The sequence below is a fragment of the Thamnophis sirtalis genome, unplaced genomic scaffold (assembly GCF_051295495.1).
Source record: "Thamnophis sirtalis isolate CommonGarterSnake01/CBP01778 unplaced genomic scaffold, rThaSir2_p1.2 scaffold_3, whole genome shotgun sequence".
Lineage (NCBI taxonomy): Eukaryota > Metazoa > Chordata > Lepidosauria > Squamata > Natricidae > Thamnophis > Thamnophis sirtalis.
In genome coordinates, this window is record NW_028261383.1 from 133411186 (window position 1) to 133432881 (window position 21696).

The following is a 21696-nucleotide window of genomic DNA, read 5'->3' on the forward strand; positions in this document are numbered from 1 at the left end:
TTAACAGGAGCATATTAACATCCGCAGACATTGTCAGAATATTTATCATTAGAATAACAATAATTAATAATAACAATAATAATAATAATAAAAAATGGTAGGAGAGAAAGATTGAGGCAAGTCTATAGTACACAGTCCTGTGAGGACAGCAGAGTCTTTTGGAGACTCCACTGCCACATCGTTCAAGTGCCCCCGTCTATATTTACACACTTGCCTGGCGTCCGCACCCCCAGCTAAGCTGGAGGGAAAACAGTGCATTGAACACAAACCCATCGACCCTCCCCCTCCCACCCACCCCCTCCCCAAACCTGCCTTTTTGTCTGGTTTGTTCCTTTTCCATAAAACTTCCCATCAGAAATACATTATTTACACATAAAATAAATAGAGCGGTAACCTGATTTGTGTTTGGCCTGCGGCAAACAGTCAGAGGTACTAGGGAAAGTATGGCTTGGATTCAACTCTGTACAGAACCGTGTGGGGGAGCCGGGATCAGCCTGCAACCCCGGCATGGCAAAGCCGGGCACCTTGCATATTTCCAGGCCTTGCATGCAACCGCCAGTCGTCTAAGGAGACTGGCCCCTTCCACTGTCCCTTGGCCTTTCTGCCCTCCCCTCTAGCCATTTTCTGGCCCTAGAGCAGTGGTCGTGTCCCACAGTTTCAGCACAGGACAGGCACACCATCTGCAGTCACAAGCCGTCCTGTAGTGGGGTCGTAACTTCCTGCCAGGTAGTAGAGATCTTGCCGATCCTGATATTTCTTGCTCCGGGTCAGCTGCTCGTAGTGTTCACGTTCTACCACCTGGCACTTGTGAGAGATGGTCTGGACGTCGTTCTCATCCTCATGGCACGACTGGTACAGCGCATTCTGCAGAAAGGTCAGAAAGAGATATGAAGGACTAAAGGGATAACTTTGGCTTCCATTTTTAAGGGACAAAAAAAATCCTCTGCAAAGGTAGCAATTAACCAGCAAAGTGGAAATTCTCTCCCCAAATGGAATAACAGACTTGTTGGATAAGGTCTGTTAGGTCGACCATTCTATTCTCAGTTAGCTACCTGCTGGTATTTGGCTATAGAACATGAAAGCAAAACTCTTCTCAGGCTCTTGTTCCTTCAAAACTGGCCTTCAAAAGCAAGCTGTCTCCATACCGCCAATCTAACATGGCTGGTAGACACCGATAGTCTCCATTATTTGGTTTTTCACCTCAAATGGTGTCTGTCATACTATTTTATAGCAGTAATTTTTATCATTTGCCCATGCACTCTGTAAGGAATAAGGAACACACATTGCAGGACTCTTATCAGAGGTTCTTTATTTTGAACTTATTTCGGGAATGGGGTGTCTGGGGGGGCTGAACCTACTACTATTTTTATTTTGTAGGGTAATTTTAGGCTTTACTATTATGATAAGAGGAAAACTTCTCTTTCTCCCTTGTTTGCACTCCAAGCACAATCATATTCTCGGCTCATTTCCTCCTCAAATTTGTTTTCTGTTATAAAATTCCAAACACTGCAAATTTCCCTTAGAAGAGAATTTGCAGAGTGATATGAAAACAGTTGCCAGATCTTTTCTTGGTTGTGTCCCAGTTGAAAGCACTGACCAAGTAAGCCAGAAAAAACCATTGATTTTGATGTGTATATTGATGTGCATGTGTGGAGCTGGGGGAGTTTACCAATCTTGTCAGAGAATGCTGATGTTTTGCTGGCTCCTGGCTTTTCCCTTGTAAAATTGTAATGTTGTGGTATGTGGGAATAAAAGGCATTGCAAGGAACAAAGGGAAAGGCAATAAATCCTGAAAGTACCAGCACCATATACTTAGTTCCATCTGAATTTAGAGTGAGTTACTCTCGGATACACTCAACTAAAAGCTGAGTGCAGTAAACTTAGAGGTGCTGCTACTGAAGAAGAGATGACAGGTTCATTTACCTTAAGAGATGTCTTCTATATACCGTATTTTTCGGAGTATAAACACACCTTCCCCCCCCTCCTAAAAAAGGGTGAAAATTTGGGTGCGTCTTATACACTAAATGTAGCCCCACGCATCCACCGTCCCCTACCCTTTGGCCTCTGCTTCCCAGCAATTTATCTCCTTGCAGCAAACGGGGAAAATGGGGCTTGCTGAGGTGGCAATAGGCTATGGCAATTGGAAGGCCCCTGCCGAAATTGAAAGTGAAACTTGCTGTTTGCTGCAGAGGCAAATTGCTGGGAGGCAGAAGCAGATTTTTTTTTCTTGTGCTAATCAGGCTATTTGCTGCAAGGACGTAAGTCAATAACTATAAATGCCTATAGAACGTTCAAATTATTAGACTCATTTTTTAAAGACTGCTTTATTATTGTTCTAGACAACTGAACAAAATGAAGAATCTTTTTAAAATAAATGCTTGATCTGAAGAGGCCCTCTGCTATTGTATCTTCTTTTAAATAGCAGAGAATAACTTCCAGAAAGGCGCATCAATTTTAACAGCATCTGTACAAGTATAGTCTGAAATGTAACACCACAAATAGTGTATATCACCTTTGCTGTTTTTGCAAGGAGGCAAATTGCCGGGAGGCAGAAGCAGATTTCCCCCCCCCCCTTTGTTTTCCTCCCCAAAAGCTAGGTGCGTCTTATACTTTGGAGCGCCTTATACTCCGAAAAATACGGTAGCTCTTTTTTTGCTCTTTTCTGCTATCTAAAGCATATCAAGGGATGATTTACTAATGAAAGCAGAGGTATCCATTTGAATTGTTAATAGATCCACCACATCATTTGGGAGGAAGATTCTATAAAGAAACCCTGCTGTAGTCATTAAAGAAAGCCTTGCTAATTACTGCCAATCGTCCAGTGATCTCTCTGGAGGTCCCGAGTTTTGTTCTGCTCCAGCTCATTATGCCTTTTCATCCAGCACCAGGAGGACATTCTTGTTTGCCACCCTCTGCTCCACTGGAAGATTTCTTCCCTCACCTTGCCATCACTATGTCGCTTGCCCAGCTTCGTCTCCTCGGGATGGTAGAACCATTTTACTTTGACCACCATGTTGCTGCCCCAGGACTCCCACATGCTTTCAATGCGGCCAATGTAGGGCAGATGGGGCCGGCCAGCTGACAGGAAAACCGCACAGTCGCCAATGCGCAGAGTCTCCTTGCCCCGTACAATTGCTTTGTAGAACAACTTCCGTGCTTTCCCCTTCATGCCACGGCGCTGTAGGACAGGGGACAGAGTATGCAGAAGCAGGGTAAGTGGCGGCCTGCGTGATATCTGGGATGCCCCCTGCCTCTTGGCCGTGAGGCCTTTGGAAGAGATCCTCCGGGGAGCCTGTGGGTTGCCATGGAAACAAAGCCCTCCAAAGAGTAGCCTCGAGACAGCAATTGAGCTTAACTACAGCAAACCCAGGCTCTGCTACCAGGAGACCCCCCCCCCCCAATGCTTTTGCTTGAGGAGGCCCGAGAGAGGATAACCAAGGAAACACAAATGGGGTTGGCAAATGCCTTATACATCCTGTACTGCTGTCCTAAGGGGATTTACTGACATGGAGTGCAGCCCAGGAATAAGCCTCCTAGAGCGTGTCTGGCACCTCACAGGGAACGGCCATGCTCGGGCTGTCTGAAAGAGCCAGAAGGAGAGGCCACTGCATCTGCCCGAGCCCAGGTACAGCTGCAACGAACAGCCTCCGCTCTGGAGAAAAAATGATTCAGGGGAGGCTGTTAGTTGGGGAAAATAAAAACCCTTTACCATCCTGCACTGGCAGCACATTTGCAGAATGTGGCCAGTATTAGAAAATTTCCTCTTTAAAACAGAGAAGGCTACTGATTATCAGCTGCTAAACCACAGATCTTGTTAGAACAATCCCTGCCTGGTTAAATATGTCAAAATAGGAACACCCTTTGCTCTCCTGCACATAGCTTTATTCCCTTTTTTTTTTGCACGCAGTGAGTGAACAGGCAAGCCCTGGAAGTGCCAATTAACTAAGATTTCCTTTTTAAAGGCTTCAGGACAAGCCATAAAATCATGGTCTGAAGATGTTTTCTGCAACTCCGTAAAGGTTTCCATTAAACTGGAGATTGTAGCTGAAGGAGGAACTTCTTGGTTTGTTGTCTGCTCAAAGGAGGTGCAAAACAGCTGCACACAGATACGCATTTGTATCTTGGATGCTGAGCAATATTGGGGAATTGTGCAGCTGCTTTAAAGGCATGTGGATATGAGCACTAAGCACCTTTTTGCATATGGATGCAGCACAATGCATAGCCCAAATATTTATAGAATAAGCAAGTTTGCTCTTTTTTAGTGGGACATCCTTCTGAAGACTGCGGCAAAGTAGCATTTCAACTAAGGTAGTTAGCCTTAAAACAATGTGAAAACAGGAATTCACAGTTCTTTTGTCAACAACTAGAGAAAGGGAAATTGGTCTTTCCTTTCTGATCAGCAACAGGAAGTCTGAAGCTGGGAGGACGTTTCCCAAGTTTAGCCTCTCCTCCTTTCAAAAATCACCAAGTGACTGGGATCAATAACCAAATGCATGAATCACTTCCTTTTAAGCATTTCCTTCTAAGAGTTCAGGCCAAAAAAACTTTGAGAACTATCTTCAACAGTATCGTTTTCCTTAGCACACAAAGCAAATTCAAGCCATTTCCCTCAGCTTGCATTATTGTGTAGCCCAGACTCGCCACGCAGGATCCTGATATTTTCCATACCTGAGTGGGGTTCCCAGACCATTTCCAGAGCTGGCGTGCTGGCAGAAAAGCAGAGATCTTTGGCCGGTTTTCCACCGAGGGCAGCCGTTGCCGGCGGGAGAACTCTTTGGCTTTAGCGAAGCTCAGAGTTTCTTTGCGCCTGAGCTTGCTCTTGGCCCCAGCGCCAAAACACCTCTGCAAGGCGCTGCTCTTGGAGCGCAGGGCTTCCGACTGAGCCAGCAAGGCCGGAACTGGGTGGGTCAGACAGGTCTGCACAAGGAGCGTGGAGTCCTCGTCATCGGAGCTATAGGAAGAGTCTTCGTTGTCGGATGAGCAGAGGCTAGAAGTGGAGCCAGAGCCAGAACTGGACGAGGTGGACGATCCTGAAGACGAGGAGGAGACGGAAAGCCGTGTCAGGAAGCGGGAGGGGACGCTGCCTGCCAGATCATCCACCTCATCTTCGTCCATGTCTGAATAAGAGCTGTGGCAATCACTATCGCAGTGCAGCCCGTACTCCGTTTGACCAGTGTATTTGCGCAATGCCAGCCCCATAGGCAGCGTGCTCTTCTTCTCTTTAATCCCCAAGGCTGGGTGAACATAGCCATGGCCAGACAGGGACCCAAAGTCCTTGTCGCTCATCAGTAAGGCTTTGCAGTTTTTGTTTTTGGGGGACGTCACCCCCTCGTGATCCAGCTTGACCAGGTACTCGCCGCCAACTTTCCTGCGCCCAGCCTTGCCCAGCTCAGTGTCCAACCGCTCAACTTTCTTGGCACGCAAAAGCTTCTGAGCACAGGGCAGGATCAGGCCAGAGCTTCCAAAAGCAGAGTACGAGTTGGCAATGCGGCTGAAAGAGTCCGAGCCGAAGCCATTACCGAATATGGGGGCAGCAACACTGTGCACGGGGAAGAGCACCTCTTTGGCCCGCAGCTTTTTGCTGCCCCCATTGAGCTGGAAGAGGTTTTGCCGCATGACTGTGCCCTTGCTGGACGTCTTGCGCTTGTTCTGGGTCACAGTTGTCCAACTGAGCAGAGAGTTGCTACGACGGCTCAAGAAGTGGTCTCCAGGCTGGGCTTTTGAACTTGAATGCAGCATGTCGGGTTTACCTGCGGGGAAAGGACAGAATCAGAAAAGTACTGGCAGTGGCAGCTGTCGCCTGTGCTATGGAACTGGTTCAAATCTGTGTATGGCTTTCCCTAAACCTCTTCCTTCACGTCTTGTGCTTTGGAACTAGAGAAACAGATTACAAGAAGGGGGAGCCCAGAAGTTCTTAGGTCTGATCCTAACTTTTTCCTATTCGCCCAGGTCAATCCCTTGATGTTCCTCACCTTTCAAATTCCATTTTGAAATAAAAGATGTTACATTTCTAGAGAGAGAGAGAGTGTGTGTGTGTACATGTGTGTGTGTGTGTGAGAGAGTGTGTGTGTGTGTGTGAGAGAGAGAGAGGGAGGGAGGGAGGGGGAGAGAGTGGGGGATAGAAAAATAACTATTTAAACCAAGAATTCTACATTTTACTACAGATTATTCCAACTCCCTAGGATATCTTAAATGGCCAACACAGGATGTATTGCCTTCACTTTAAATGGTTTTCACTTTTTCTTAATGATATGAGCAATTAGCCAAGTCTGTCTGGTGCACCGGTATGTTATCAAATCCAGTACACGATCCCTGAATCCAAGCTGATATCAGTGAAAATGTATAGAAAAGCAGCTTCTGAAGTAGCCAAAATAGGAGGGCAAAGGAATGATTGTGAAGAGTTATCAAAAGAGGTTGGTCAAAGGCTGTTGTAATTTAAAAAACAGAGAGATGCTAGCGAACAATTTACAGGGACTTGCGTAAATATGGTCTTCCTTGTAATTGATTATTTTTATCTTAAATGTGATCTAGACCAGGGGTGTCAAACTGCAGGGCCCAGGGGCCAGCCGCGAGGTGCTTAGATCTGGCCTGCAGGAACAGAGAAGGACGGAACTTGGGTGGCTGCGACGGCTCGGGAGTTTCATTTTCATTGGCAGAGGGTTGCAGGAGGCCGTTGCGGCCGCCCAAGCTCTGTTTTCGCTAGCAGAGCACTGAGGCCACCACAGGTGTCCCCGATACGAGTGAAGTTGAGCTGGCCACGCCCACCCAGCCCCCAAGATCAAACACAACCCTGATGCAGCCATGAATGAAATCGAGTTTGACACCGCTGATCTAGACCTTTTCTAATGACAGCTTGAATTCCCTTGCCTACATTCTCTTTGAACATTTTCCCATCAAGTTCTTGTGGCATACTGAATAGAACCTTGAACCTGAGAGCCACCTACGTGTTTAATACCGCAGCTTATTATGAGTTTTCTATTTTGTTATTAACAAATTATGTTTTTGCTAATGTTCTATTCCGCTTATTTAATATTATCCTTTTTTGTTTGTTTTAATCAATTTATACACATGCATACGTGTAATGGAATGTTGAAGCATGCCTGGCAATTCATTTTTACAGTATATTTTTCTGCTTCTTTTTAAATGAATGAGGTTGGTTTTAAGGGTAAAATTCTGAATCAGAGATGTGTTTTTTGTCATCGCTGTAGGCTGGAAACTGAATATAGACATTTAAAAGACTATCCAAATTAATTTAAAATGAATATAAAATTCAATCTCTAACGAGCCACCATTCTCAGTATAATTTTGAGCAAATCATATTCTAAACTGAATTTAAGTTCATGGGCTCCTGGCAGGATAAGGTGGGATAATAAAACCCTTGCAAGAAATGCAAACAAAACTGACTTACCAGTCTTTTCTTTGCTGATCATCTTCTTACTTGTGCTTTTGGTTGACTCAGAGACTTCACATCCCTCGGCACAAAGGCTGGGTGCCGATTCACTGGAATGGGGAACATCAGTGGAAGACCTTTTGTTACGACGGCAGGGGGTGGAGACTAATAACGCAGCAGAAGGCTCTGTGCCTATAGGAGGATAAAGGTAGAAGCGTCAGAGGCAGATTCAGGCGCGAGATCATTGCCTCACCTGAGTTAAGATTTCACTTCCCTTTGACTTTCTGCTTTTAAGTGTATGCTTCTCTCTAGCCTAGATTACAATGAAATATTCTGTGAAGCCACAAAAGATGAATGCTGTAATAACTGTATTTGTCAGTTATTAAGCTTGAGTTCTTCTGCTGCGTCAAATAAGCACCCATATTGCTCTTGAAGCTGCTCCCAAGCCGTCTAACAGGTAGTCCTTGACTTATGACCGTTCGTGCAGTTGAAGTTATTGTGACACTTAAAAAGACGACTTCTGATTACTTCTTGTGCTTATGACCACTGCAGCGTCCATGCAATAATTATGAGATTGTGATCTGGCTACCTGGCAGCCGGTTCATGTTTATAATGATTGCATTGTCCTGGGGTCCTGTTATCACCTTTTGCTATCTTCCCACCTGGCTTTTAATATGCAAAGTCAATGGGGAAGGTCATAAGGTTATGGTCATATGATGTAGCAAAAAAGGTCATAAAATCGGGTGGGGTAACGTGATACCTTACCTAGCATGATGCCTCACTTAATGTCCAGACTGCTTTATAATAAACTCTGCGGTCCCAATAGTGGTTGTAAGTCAAGGATTACCTGTACTTTGCTGATCTCCACATGAGATTTCCGCACCTGAGATAGGCAAGGTCCTTCCCACCCCACTGCACAGAAAGTCAGACACATTTTGTGCCCAAAGAATGGCTCTTAAGAATAACTCAGCAATATTTCAGTTAATTTTTGATACAAAATAGTATCAAATGGAATCACTGGCAAATGGGTTCACGAGGGCTATCAAAGTATGATAACTATAATTCTAGCGCTAATCCATTCAAGCACACTTACACTGAATTTTGAAGTCTGGTGGCAACATGCGGATATTAGACAATGCAATGTGGCCAGTGTCTCCATCATCAAATTCTACCAACACCGACTCTGCATCTTCCTCTTCATCACTTGAAGACCCTGTGGGCAGAAGCCATGTTACCTTTCAGGCCAGCTTCGCTGTAGGCGCAGAAGAAGCTCTGACCCACTGAGCATATTTAAGCATATTTAAAGAGTTATTCCCCATTATGAGATCCTTATTTACCAGCTTGCTCACCTCGAATGACATTGCCTGGGTAAAGGCAGCGAGACTTCTGGCTCCAATAAGCACAGACCCGTGTGCCAGGTGGAAGGCTGCGGCTTGACTGCGGCTGTACATCTAGAACCTGGAGGAAAACAACGGGCATGGTTGGCATATAGAGTAGATCACCACGTTCTTAAGACACTGAAGAGATGACCCAAGTACCAAGCTTGGCTTATTTTATTTCATCGTGCAGTGATGGTGACAATTCAGGTTTAGCTCAACCAAGGAAAATAGCAGATTGCAGTGATTTTGTGCTTTCCTTTGGCATCTGCTCTTCTCTCATGATCACCAAACAACTACTTTCACTTTTCCCAAAATATTATTGAGTGCATCCTATTTTTCTAGCAAGAAGGCTTCTTGTTCTCCAAACTCTATGTTTTTCAGATATTTCATGGGTATAAATATTAATTAAGAGTATTTACAACCAAATTCCAGGTCTTGGTTTTTATGCTTTATTCTGTGCAACGGGTTGAAGTGCTCTGTGCAAGAACTTCTTGGCATTTGACTATATCTGAGAGTGCAAGATTGTCTTCTCAAAGGATGCATCTGGGAAATGAGAGGCCTGCATCTCTCTCTATACTTATATGCACAGGATGATTCACAAGTCAATTCACAGAAGTGTGCATAAATATCCTGTCCCCCAAAACTCTGGATGTCCCAAAGGTGCTTTTCCAAAAGGCAACTGGGCTTTCTTGGTGGTTGTTTTTTTTCCCCCTTTGAAAATGTTTGGCTTCTCATCCAAGAAGTTTCTTCAGTTCTGAGATGCAAAACGTTTTCAAAGTGGGGAAAAAAAAAGCCCAGTTGCCTTTTGGAAAGGCACCTTTGGGACAACCGTGACCTGGATGATTAAGAATCTCCACAGACATTCAAGATACTGGATGTGACTACAAGTCATATAGGCCTCATGATTGCTCCCACCAGCTGTGGAGGATCAGCAGTTCTAGAAGACAGGTCAATTAGGCCAACTTGATTCATCTGAATGTACATCCTATAGTTGTATTCTTCTCAGATTATTATTTTTTTTGCAACCTACCTAAATCCCTACTATCCAGAAAGCATGACCATTCCAAGTTCTCTTATTCCTGGTAGTGTTCACTTAATGACTATGAAGTTACAATAACTGAACAAAAGGTAGTTATCCTTCAACTCCTCTCATCTCACCTATTTCTCCAAATTTCTGCCCTTTTGGTCGCCGTGCACCCCACTGCTTACCCTGATACTCCTTGCAGCCCCCAATCTACCTTCACCATCTTCTATATCTTTTGAGGAGATACAATCAGCCATGGCAGCTGCTGACCCTCTCTGATGTCTCTGTGAAACATTGCGAAAGGCCAGCAGCAGCCTTGGCTGAAATCAGATGGGGGCTGCAGGGGTAGGTGGCAGTGCTGGAGGATGACCCAAAGAGTAGAGATGGTGGGTAGATAGGCAGGTGTGTGGGTGTGGGGAGGGGGAGTTGGAGGGTGGCCACAGCAGGGTAGTGGTGCCTTGGCTGCCAAAGGGAACTTTCTGGGCCAAGCCAGGGAGAAGGCAGAGGATGGAGTTGGCCCTTCATACAAGGCAAAAGTGTGAAGTCCTTGCCTAACAATCATAACAAGGATTGCCACTACTAAGCAGTGTAGTGGCATGATGTTTCACTTAACGACTCCTTCTTCTAGTCCTGGAAATTCTGGTCCCAATTAGGGTCATTAAATGAGCAAGCTTACTAGAAATAATCTGGTGTAGCAAATCCATGCACATTTGCAAAAGAAAGCCACACTTTCTGCTCCCCATCCCTCGAGTAAGTCCTACAGGTATTACTCTTGAGAGTCCAGCTTCTCTCCCCCTGCCCATGCCCACAGCCAGCCTGATTAATCACAGGCTCTGATCTCCTGAGACTTACCGCCTCCTGCAACAGCTGCTCTTGGGAATAGATTCTCTGCCTGTTCCCTCGCTCTCCCTCAATGACAATGCTGTAGCTGTGGAACAAATAAGTGACAAGCATTTACACAGATGACGATCTGAAGGGATAGAGGAGAAGCTAGCTTGGTTAATTTCAATAGTTATTTAACAACAAGAAGCTCAATTCCTGGTTGGCAAGAGTCTTCCCTTTTGAACTAGCACAGCACAATGGAAGTTCAATAGTTCTGACTATTGAGTTCCCAGATCAGTAAGAGTGTTAAGTATATAAATGTTTAAAATGTGAGAAAAAAGAAATGTTACACCACTCTACTCTCCAGATGTGCTGAGTTGTAACTCCTCAACCCTATGAGTAAGAGCACTAAATAGTGCTAACACACACAATTTCATGCTTTGCCCTGAGTTTCACAGAATTCAGTAGGATTTACTTTCAGATCCCCCCCCCCCCGAGAATTGTGTTGGAATACTTCCCATGAATTAGACTTTAGATCCAGCAAAATGCTTGGACTTCCATGCATACTACAGGTTTTTTTTAAATGAAGACAGGCAATAGTTTGCCCAAGATCATACAAAAAACTCATAAGGAAGAGGAATCAGGATGCAAGTCTTTCCAGACTCAGTCCTTGGAACCAGATGGGATCTTGAACAAATGTATTTTTCATTCTGATTAATGAAAAGAAGAGGAAGAAGGCCCAGGATTTGATCTGGGAGAGGATAGGGTAGAGAATTAATCACCAATTAACTCTATTTGCAGATGAGGAACCAGAATGATTAATATTGCAGTAGGTGCCTTTGGGTTAATTATTGTAAGAAGGGAGTACCTGGGTTTCTTGTAATCAGTTACTGCAATTGTCTATAAGCATTAGAGAGATGTGGGATAATAAGGGATAGAAGGGAATGCTAAAAAAGGAAATGCCTACAATTCTAAGTGATGGATGCATTGTACAGTATCAACAGCAATGAAGCCTTACTGATCTTGAAAAATCTCGCTACGGTATCCTTTGTCCAAATTTATGCATAGGAATCAGGTCCTTACATGTCAGGTGGCTGCAGACTCTTCACATTGCCGGCGTAGAGCAGACTGTCTTCTTTGGGGATAAGCACACGCAATCCATCCTGGAGATCTTCTTTGAGGATGGTACAAGACTGGGCTGCAACCGCAAGACAACGCCATGAATCCACGGTTAATTCTCTTCCACTTCTGTTTTTATATTTGGAAACTTCAGGCAGGGGTCAAAGCTTGAAGAATTCAAGCCTGAAGTATGGACCACACTGCACTGTCCAGCTTTGATCTGCACAACCCCACTTCAATTTTCTGAGCTCTTTCCTTCAGAGTTCACTTTAGGAACTATACAATCCCACCATATTTCATCTCTTAATGCTTCTTCTCATCATTATCCTTGTTTATTTCTGTTCTTGACTTTTGCATTAATAGTAATTCTTTCACCTGGGCTATACTAGGCCTTGTTAATTGCTTCACCCAAGGGTACTCTTTGGTCATGGTTTCTGCGGAGACTTACCGGAGGTCATATCTTCCTCTGCACCAGTGGGGGTCATCTCCTCCTCTTCAGAGAAGCTGCTATTGTCATCAAACTCAAAATGGTCCTCAATGGCAAAACTCTCCATCAGTCGACTGACTGCCCGGCCTTTGCACTGCACAGCAAAGCAAAATAGATTTCCTTGTTTTACAAAGGCAGGCCTCTTATGCACAAGACTGACGTCAAACTGGCTAGGCCAGGAATGGATGAAACCAAAGTCTCTCCCAGCCTCAATTCATTCCTAGCCCATAGCATTACTCTGGCCTTTGACTAAAAAGGGCTTAGCTTGGAATAAAAGGGGCAGGATGCTATGCCAGTGAGACTTTTGCATAGGCTCTGCAGGGCCCCGTCCACATGCATATTCTAATCTGAAAACGTCTACAAGTGAGCTATTATTTTGTGCACCCACACACCACACAGTAACCCACTGACAGAAGTTTTCCCATAAGAGAATTGAAATCTCATGAGATTTCAGGGATGAAACTGCTACAATTTCACAGACTGTCTTTGAACTACTTTTCAATTATTTCTTTTTTTATATTTAAAAAAAATGATTTGCACCACTGCCAATACACAATAAAAATGTCCCGAGGAAGAGAGGCCATCTGCTTGCCTCTTTTATTCTGAGTAATAAAAGGTCAGCCATATCTGACCTATCCAAAACCTGCATTACAGCAGGTATTTCACATTTCCTACCTGCTTGCTGACCACCTTGCTCTTAACCTTAGACAGCTTCTTGCCCTTGCTGAGGATGGCCTTGGCATTGCGAGGAGAGAGGGTCAGTGCTCCATTTTTTCTCTGCCCAAAGAAAATAAAGATAGAACAATCAAATACAACATGCAGCGGACAAATATTTACCATACTACCATGTAGCTCAGTTGACGGTTACAACTGCAAAGAAGACCTTTTCCTCTTTCTTAGTGGCCCTTCATGATATCAGTTATGTTCAGGTTGTGTTGAGGAAGGTCTGCTGTTACCCAGCGTACCCAGTGGTGAAATTCAATTTTTTTTACTACCGGTTTTGTGGGCGTGGCTTGGTGGGCGTGGCAGGGGAAGGATGCTGCAAAATCTCCATTCCCACCCCATTCTGGGGCCAGCCAGAGGTGGCATTTACCAGTTCTCCAAACTACTCAAAATTTCCGTTACCAATTCTTTAAACTACTCAAAATTTCCGCTACCAGTTCTCCAGAACCTGTCAGAACCTGCTGGATTTTACCCCTGGACTCCCAAAACAGATCATCACCATCCTTCCTTCACTGAGGACCACATCCAGACCCTTTTTCTGTCCAGCTTACCCTGAGGGCCGACTGCAAGACTTTGCTCTTGCGTGTGGCTTTCTTGAGGCGTTCACTGCTGAGTTTTCCTGCATCGTCACGATTTGCAAATGAGCGGGCCTGGATGCTGGAGAAGAGCCCCTCGGCGGCGCTTGACGTTCCAGGTCCACAGTGAAACTCCTTGGCCTTACTCTTGAGTTTTTTCTTGCTAGAATTCTCACAAGATCCCGCTCGGCACACCGGCACCTTTTCCAACCTCCCTAAGCCTGGCTTCACTGGCCGCCTCTTTATTTTCACTTGGCCTTCGGGACTGGGGATTCGATAGGGCCCTAGGGAGATCCAGAGATTATAGCAGTGAAAAAAAAAATACGCAAAGCAGAACAGGAAAGAAAAATGCCTCAGTGGATAAGCCAGTGCTTCATTTTGCTTACGCGGACTCCACTTCAGGCAAGTGTAATGTTATTAGGCCAATTTTGAGTAGAGTCTTCTCAATTAGCGATTTGTGAGACTAGCCAATGCTCTCATTTTTTTTTTAAAACGAATTGGGGCTCAGCATGTAATAGCAGAATCTGCCCCTTTAACTGAAAGGGAAGATGCAGTGGTAACTTAGAAAGGGTTGGTTGCAGGAAGACCTTTCACTGCCATCTTACATCCACCCTCAAGGGCAAATCAAACAAAATGATATGATAGTAGGTGGAAGGGCTGGATATAATTTCAGCCATTTCTTCATGGTTGTTCATGAGGCTCCATTGCCCTTCCCCTTCATCAACTTGGAATAGATTCAGCAATTCACCAAAAAGAGCTTTATTTCAATTCATTTCATTACCTAGCAAGCCTTGCCTCTCCTTCTTCTTCTTTGCTTTCTGATTGGCCTCCATTTTCACCACGGAGGAAGGAGAAGGGCCAATTACAGGAGGGCTCACTGTTACATGAATGGGGGAGCTGTTGTCACTTGTCAAGTTATCATCCCCGCCGCCGCCACCATCGTCACTTTCATAGTCTCTGTGGTGATTGTCATCTGTAAATGAGGAGGAGAGTCAAGACAAATTGAGGCAAGAGGAAGAAAAAGGGGACCACTTCCAAGATGAGGATTCTGATACTTTGTTTCATCATTCCAACATCATACACCACTTATTGCAACCATCAAAGTAAAACCAAGGCCATCACTGCATTGTTTTTAAGGGTAATAGCTCAACACAAAGCTATTGAGTGGATTGAGGCTTTTCAAATCAATCTCTGCTGGTAGTGTGACCCTCATATCAATGCCCCACTTAGGACTCATTGGCTTTGGTTATTGTTGCAAGGCCTGGCGTGTAAGGATTGGTAAAGTTGCATCGGTATGATGACTAAAAATAGTGGAGTAAAGGTTATTAAAAAAATCCAGCCAACAATCCGAGAACTCTGAATAATGTTTTGGCCGAGCTATTCCCTCCTTCGACGTCAGCCTCCCAACTGAACTGCCTATAAACCACCCCCCTTCCAATCCTGGCTTCTATATCCTGATTCTTGACCCTTTGACAATGAGCCTTTGTTCTTTCGGCTTTGGGGGAGTGGAAGCAGGATTTCTGTCTCAGCATTGCTTTCCTGATAAGATGCCCCAGGAGCTTCAGGGGAAGCCATAAGCCTGCAGTCAAATGAGAGCGGACATTGGCCCCACTAGAGGACATCATGTGCAGCTATTTTTAAATTTCAGAGCTTCCTTCTGCTTGCCAGCAGGAAATATACTATGTGGCAAGCTCCTCACCAGAGCTGAAGATAAGAGCTTTGTAGAAGGGTGGATTTGCCTGGGAATGGGCCCTGGGAGAAGCTAATTGTACTTGTACTTCCTCAGTGGCACGGTGGAGAGATGAATACCTGGGAGGCCTGTTAACTGGCCTGGAGCTCAGAAAATATCCATTGGACACTAATCCCTTTTTGCTATGCAGGTAAACATCCCTTGTCCCAAGTCCTCTTTTAGCAGCAATAGACAGAACATGCTCACAACTGCAGGGTTGTGAATAGCATTCTCTTGTTTCCCATTATCAACTTTCCTTCCCAGGTGCCAAATGATCCTTCCCTTCAATCTGAATGTCCCAAAGGTGCTTTTCCAAAAGGCAGCTGGACTTTCTTGGGTTTTTTCCCTCCTCCTTCACTTTTCGCCCAAGAAGCTTCTTCAATTCAAGAAGCTTCTTTTTAATTGGATGAGAAGCGAAACGTTTTCAAAGGGGAAAAAAACCCCAAGAAACTCCAGTTGCCTTTTGGAAAAGCACCTCTCAGTCAACCATGACCTGGATGGTTGAAAATCTCCATAGACCTTCAGTCTGAATGTACCTGCTTCAGCATTTCCTGGGCTAGGCTTGGCCTCCAAGGGAGTGAGATCCTGCTGTGGGTATTTGGGAGATGCAGCTTTGGAGCTCTTGGTTCGAGAAAGTTTCTTCTGGATACGGGTGCAAGGGATAGGCTCTTTCCGTCGGAAGGGACCGATGCTCGTGGGCAAGACTTTGCTTTTGACTTTCTGCTTGAGATGAGAGGCCTTGTGTACTACTGTGGAAGCCAACTTGCTTTGGGAACTGCTCTTCTTGCAACGAACCTTCTCCTGCAAAAAAAAAGAAAAGCAAAAATGGTAGAAAAGACACAGTAATACGTATTGCCTATTGCTTCCCTCTTGCTCAGGAGGGAAATCTATATTTGAATTGGGAACTTGGAAAGGATTGAAAAATCTTATCTGACCCTCTGACCAATAATAGTGAGAATACTGGATACCACCTATAACTAGTAGATAAAAATGGACCCCTTATGCAAAAAACACAAAAGTAGAAATGGCTAACTAATAGATAAAATGGATACTACATGTACTATAACTGAATCTTGTTTAACACTGTCTCAGTGAGATTCTGAACCCTTATGGTCTTATCTGCATGGACCTAGTTTCTAACTTGTATGCTAACAAGTAATGTTAATCTTTTTCTTCTTTTTAAGGCAATAAACTACTTGAAAACAATGTCCAATGCTCCCTTAGCCTCCTGGAAAACTTAAGAACAAGTGTTATTTTTATACTTGTATTTCATAGTTTTTTTACTTGTATTTCATAGTTCCGCCATGCAAATTCTGAAGCAAGGTAAATAAGCATAATTCATCCTATTAAACAGCAGGGGAGAGGTGTGCCATAAAATGTAAGATGTAAAAAAGATGTGAATATTCCACTCACATCTACCAAAAGAGCATCTGCCCATCCAGCTTGGTCCATCTCAGGACCCTAAATCCTCATAGCTGATGTGAATATCACATTGGTTTTAAACCACCAAAAGAATATGCTTTTCTAAAGGCAACAGGTTATTAAGGCATACTCACCTGGGAGCTTTTGATGCCACTGTACGTCGTTTCTGATATTTTCCGTTTTTTCTTCTTGGGCTCCCCTTCGGCCCTCAACTCTGTACACAGTAGAGATAAGGTGGCTTTCACAGACCTATGAATGGAAAAGAATACACAGGTTGGAGAAAGAAAATTCATTTCAAATGAGCCATGGAGAAGCATACAGGCCCAGGATCTAAGCATTTTTTGATTAGAAACAGTCTCCAACAAACATACAGCATACCTGTAAAAAGACCTAACCTCTATTTAGTTCCATTTATTTAAACTTGTATATTTTAGACTGCTACATCACTATTTACAGCTAACCATGGCAATCTGATAGATATGTTATGGGTATATACATTAGATATTTACTCATACATATTCTGGACCCAAGTCTCATTGTTGTGGGGATCAGTATCCATGATTATTATTATGGTGATCTTTTACCTCTAACTAGATATATTTTGCCTCGTCTATGCATAGACTGATCATTCCTGAGATATCACTTCACATAAAGAAACACTAAGCTCCCTGACTGTCAACATCCAAAGTCTAATGTTCATACAGGGAAGAACAATAAAGCAGATCCAGACCACAAAATACAAATTCCCCCAAAGGTGGGATGATATGTTTTCAGCATAACACTACAGTAGGCCTAAATACTTCCTATATGCCAGTGGTTCCCAAACAGCAGAGCTGGCTGGAGAATTCTGGGAGTTGAAGTCCACAAGTCTTAAAGTTGCCAAGTTTGGGAACCACTGCTATATGCTATAAATCATGACTTTATTTTGTAACTAATCCATTCTCCCTTTCTACTCTGATGGACTTTACAAATGGCTCAAATAATGCCTTTTCTTCAGAAATGAATAAATTTATCTGTTTGACTTTCCCTTTTTTCCACTTACAGTTAGGCCTTGGAAAATGTTGCCATGCTTGACTCCTCCATTCTTCATTTACTGGCTTAACTCACAGTGAGGAGTATTATGGGTTTCTGAATGAAGAAAGAGGAGTCAAACATGACAGCACTTTCCAGGCCTAATTGTAAAAACTGGAGACTGTAGCAATTAAACATGTGCATTAATTTATTTCTGAAGTTGGGTATTTGAAGCAAATTAGAAACCTGGATAGTTTCTAAAAGTTCAGCAAAGAAAGATGTTATATTTTAGAAGATAATGAAACAATTAATAATATGAAGGAAGGAAGGAAGTTATGGTTACTGTTAGTGTGGAAGCATACTACTCCCTCTTATTTAAGAATTGGATAATGGATCCGCTTTACTATTCTTCATTGTAAAGTGCAATTGTATAGTCACAAATACCCTTTGTAATAATAGTTTACATCTCCTTTGAATTCTCATTCTATATGATTGTGATTTTTGTTGTTGTGAAAAGGTATAAAAAGCTCAAGAAATATATTCCCACTATACTATAGATACTGTATGTCTGAGTGTAAACACTCACTAAACACTAAGCCTTTGGTGAGCGCTAACACTCAAAAGATTTGGAATCAAAGTATACTGTTATAGAAAAATATTTCCATAAATATTACCAAATACTATATGAGCTATAACGTGGCCTAATATTTCCCTCCTCTTGGTAACTGAGATGTAGCTAGGATTCAGGTCTAGGACCTCCTGGAGGTCCTAGACCTGAATCCTAGACTCTCCTAGACTTTCTCTCTTTAGACCAGAACACTGCATAGGCCAACCTTTTGGGGGAAGTTTCCCATGGATGTCACACTACATTCAGTTTTCCAGCGATGATGACATTTTCTAGGTCAGGGGTGGGGAACTATGGCCTTCTTATGACTTGTGGACATGCTGGCTCAGGAATTCTAAGAGTTGAAATCCACAAGTCATAAAGGGGCCATAGTTCCCCATCTCTGCTTTAGTTAACTGTCAGAGGAAATATGTTACCTAAAAATCACTTTTGTAGGTAATAATATTTCTGGCCAAACTGCCCATCTAGGCATCCTGTTCACCTGCCACTTATTTTCTGGATGTATCCTCTAGCTGCTTCTCACTTATCCTTAAATCGTTCACATACATCAACAGCCCATATATTTTTGGTCAGGAGGACACATTTGGCTTTAACAAGTTTACATGGCCAGCCCAAATTATGTTAACATGTATTCGCCTTGCACAACATGCAGTCTAAGATGAAACTTGGAAGTTGCCTGATAAGAGCCAGCCTGAGAGAAGTTATTGCCTGAGGCAAAAGTTAACAGGATAAGCCAGACACATTCCAACTGCACAGACGGACTGGGCTGGTATATATTGAACTGGTATTTTCCATCACACTTGAAGTTCCAGGTCAATTTAAAAGTTCAAGACAGGTGATAGGACGTGTTCTGGTCCTTGTCTCTAGAGAACTTAGAGCAGTGTTTCTCAACCTTGGCAACTTGAAGATGTTCAAGTTACTAAGGTTGAGAAACACTGGCTTAGAGGAAGCGGCTGGGGGCCCACCAATATTTGCGGCCTATGATAGTTGCTTAACTCTGCTAACAATAGGGGCAAACTCTGCCATTGATCCTCAGGAACTGAGAGTTTCTTTGTTGTAAACAATGGGAACACAGCTTACTGCAACAATATTCCCTTAAGGTTGTATGCAGAACAGTATATGAAGGGAATGGGTTGGCAGGTGTAACTTTTTATGGCCTGGTGCCTTTCCCTTGATGCTGCTGTCTTAAGACTGGGTATTCACAAAGGTTTTTACTTCTTCTGACTTTCAAACACAGAACTCGACCTCTCTTCCTCCCATCTCTCAGGAGCAAGAGGGCACAGCAGGAATGCACTGCCAAAACATCTGGCTTCTATTGAATTTTACTGCTTCCTCAGGAAGCAGCTTGGATGAAGATGGATTTGTGATAGCCGTAGAAAAAAAAAAGGAGAACAAATTTCTCCCCACACACATAAGAATAGCCAGGGTTACTAAACATGTATGCACAGGTGCACATTTACTCCTTGCTTGATAAAAGACCCCACATGAGGCAGCTTGCCCATTTGTTTTTGAAGAAAAAAACCACATAAAAAGCAGAGAGCATTGCACCTTGTTCTATCCCAATCCTTTCTGAAGTACAAATAGATTTCCAGGATTTCCTGTGGCATATGGCGAATCCAAACTAAACCGGACCACCACTTTGGAATGGTAGATCCTTACCAGAATGACCGGTAGATGAAACTATCTTTTGAGAAGGAATCGAAAGTATGTCCTCTCTATAGAGGCATATGCAGACTCACACGGAGAAGATGTTTCTAAGGGGACAGGCACACTGGTGAATTCTCTTGCTTAGAAGAAGTTAAGCAGATCACAGAGCATTGAACAAACCCTCCTTTACATATTTCTCTGTGGGGGAGGAGGAGAATATGGCATAATTATTGTGTATCCCTCCCACATGTCCCATGGCTGCTCTACGAGAGGGAGGAGACATTCCTAGACTTCTCATGCCTTCCAGCAACTTTCTGGCTGCTGCTTTTGCTGCAACTCATTACTCTGCTAACTATAGAGGGGGCTTGGGGACAATCACCTCTTTCAGCTGGGCTGGGTTGCATTTTACGTGCAAAGAGATTGCCACAAGAACTGCAGGCAGCGCTTGCTCAGACCATTCAAGTCACAACAGCAGAAGTATTGCTGTATTTGTAGTAAGATGGATTTCCACTGAGGTGGATGGAGAGGGTACGTTTTAGGTTTCAGACACAAATGATTATTAGTGCGTAGAATGGGGGTCTTCAAACTTGGCAACTTTAAGACTTGTGGACTTCAACTCCCAGAATTCTCCAGCCAGCAGAGTTGAAGTCCACAAGTCTTAAAAGTTGCCAAGTTTGAAGACCTCTGAGGTAGAGGAACCGAGATTGTAAAAGATGCAATGGAATGTGTGTGCTGCTTTAGGTATACGGTCTGGTGTTGTGGATTTTAAATTTCCCCTAATTCCATTGCACTGAAACCCATTCATTGATGAATAAGTAAAGGATATTCATCGTGCTATTTACTTCCTTCTCTTTTTCTGAATACTATCCATTTTTTCCATACAGAAAATGTGGTGGGAAAGAATTGTAGAGAATTCTGGAAAAATAAGGAGATGCTGAAAGGAAGAACGACAGGGTAGGCAGTTTCAGCGAACAGAATTATTACTGTGAGAAACAGTAAGTTATCTCATGTTGACCACTGAAAGCCAGGTGGCTTTTTCTTAGGTTTATAGTGAACTTCTTTTGCAGATTATCACAGGTGATATGAGTAGGAAGTCAGAAAACCGATAGTTTCTCAGCATATATATATTCCATGCCTATTATACAGCGATAGACAGGATTTTGAATCTGGTTTTGGAGCACTGTGCATTAATGAAATGAAAAATTCTGCACAACAGAATCCAAAGATAGTGACCTATGTAAATCATGCAAATTAACCATGTTTGTGTGGTTGTGTGTTGTATGATTTATTCAGGGATCTTGTTATTTTACATAGGTTTTCTGGTTTTGCTGTTCATGGGGAAGAGTGCAGAGCTATATAGCATCCTGAAATCCAGTTCCTATAATCACGGTAAATCTTGTTTCAAGGACTCACATGATTTCAAGTCTATCTTTGCAACTTTAAGAACCAGAAAGTTGTCTGTGTACGTGAAAACTCGAGATACAAAAAGTAAGATTTTTGCCCTTCTGTGCTTTTACTGAGTCACAGCATATTCAGCAAGTTGTGTTCTTATTGGCAGCTGCCACACAGGCTCCTCATACATGAAAAGGTCCAACATTCTCATTAGTAGTAACCTGCCTAGGATTCCAGTTGATTCCAAGCTCTTTCTCTTTCTTGAGGGTCATTGTGTAGCAGATCAGGCTGGCTTAATGGGATAAGATGGGAGTAAAATTAATCCCACCTGGAACATTGAAAGGCAAATGA

At 43.4% G+C, this 21696-nt stretch overlaps 1 protein-coding gene across 5 annotated transcripts in view; it reads right to left on the reverse strand.

The window, feature by feature from the left end:
• Positions 1 to 303: 303 nt before the first annotated feature.
• BAHCC1 (BAH domain and coiled-coil containing 1) overlaps positions 304 to 21696 on the reverse strand; it is a 130001-nt gene continuing 108608 nt past the window's right edge. For all 5 annotated transcript variants that reach the window (XM_087710166.1, XM_087710165.1, XM_087710163.1 and 2 more), the window contains 14 exons: positions 16805 to 16919; positions 15785 to 16049; positions 14301 to 14492; positions 13496 to 13803; positions 12897 to 12998; positions 12183 to 12315; positions 11699 to 11813; positions 10646 to 10721; positions 8740 to 8848; positions 8484 to 8603; positions 7409 to 7582; positions 4669 to 5750; positions 2942 to 3178; positions 304 to 864 (listed from right to left, as the gene is read on the reverse strand). In XM_087710166.1, coding sequence (XP_087566292.1) covers positions 658 to 864; positions 2942 to 3178; positions 4669 to 5750; positions 7409 to 7582; positions 8484 to 8603; positions 8740 to 8848; positions 10646 to 10721; positions 11699 to 11813; positions 12183 to 12315; positions 12897 to 12998; positions 13496 to 13803; positions 14301 to 14492; positions 15785 to 16049; positions 16805 to 16919 — 3235 coding nt within the window. In that variant the 3' untranslated portion in view covers positions 304 to 657. The remainder of the gene's footprint in view (positions 865 to 2941; positions 3179 to 4668; positions 5751 to 7408; positions 7583 to 8483; positions 8604 to 8739; positions 8849 to 10645; positions 10722 to 11698; positions 11814 to 12182; positions 12316 to 12896; positions 12999 to 13495; positions 13804 to 14300; positions 14493 to 15784; positions 16050 to 16804; positions 16920 to 21696) is intronic.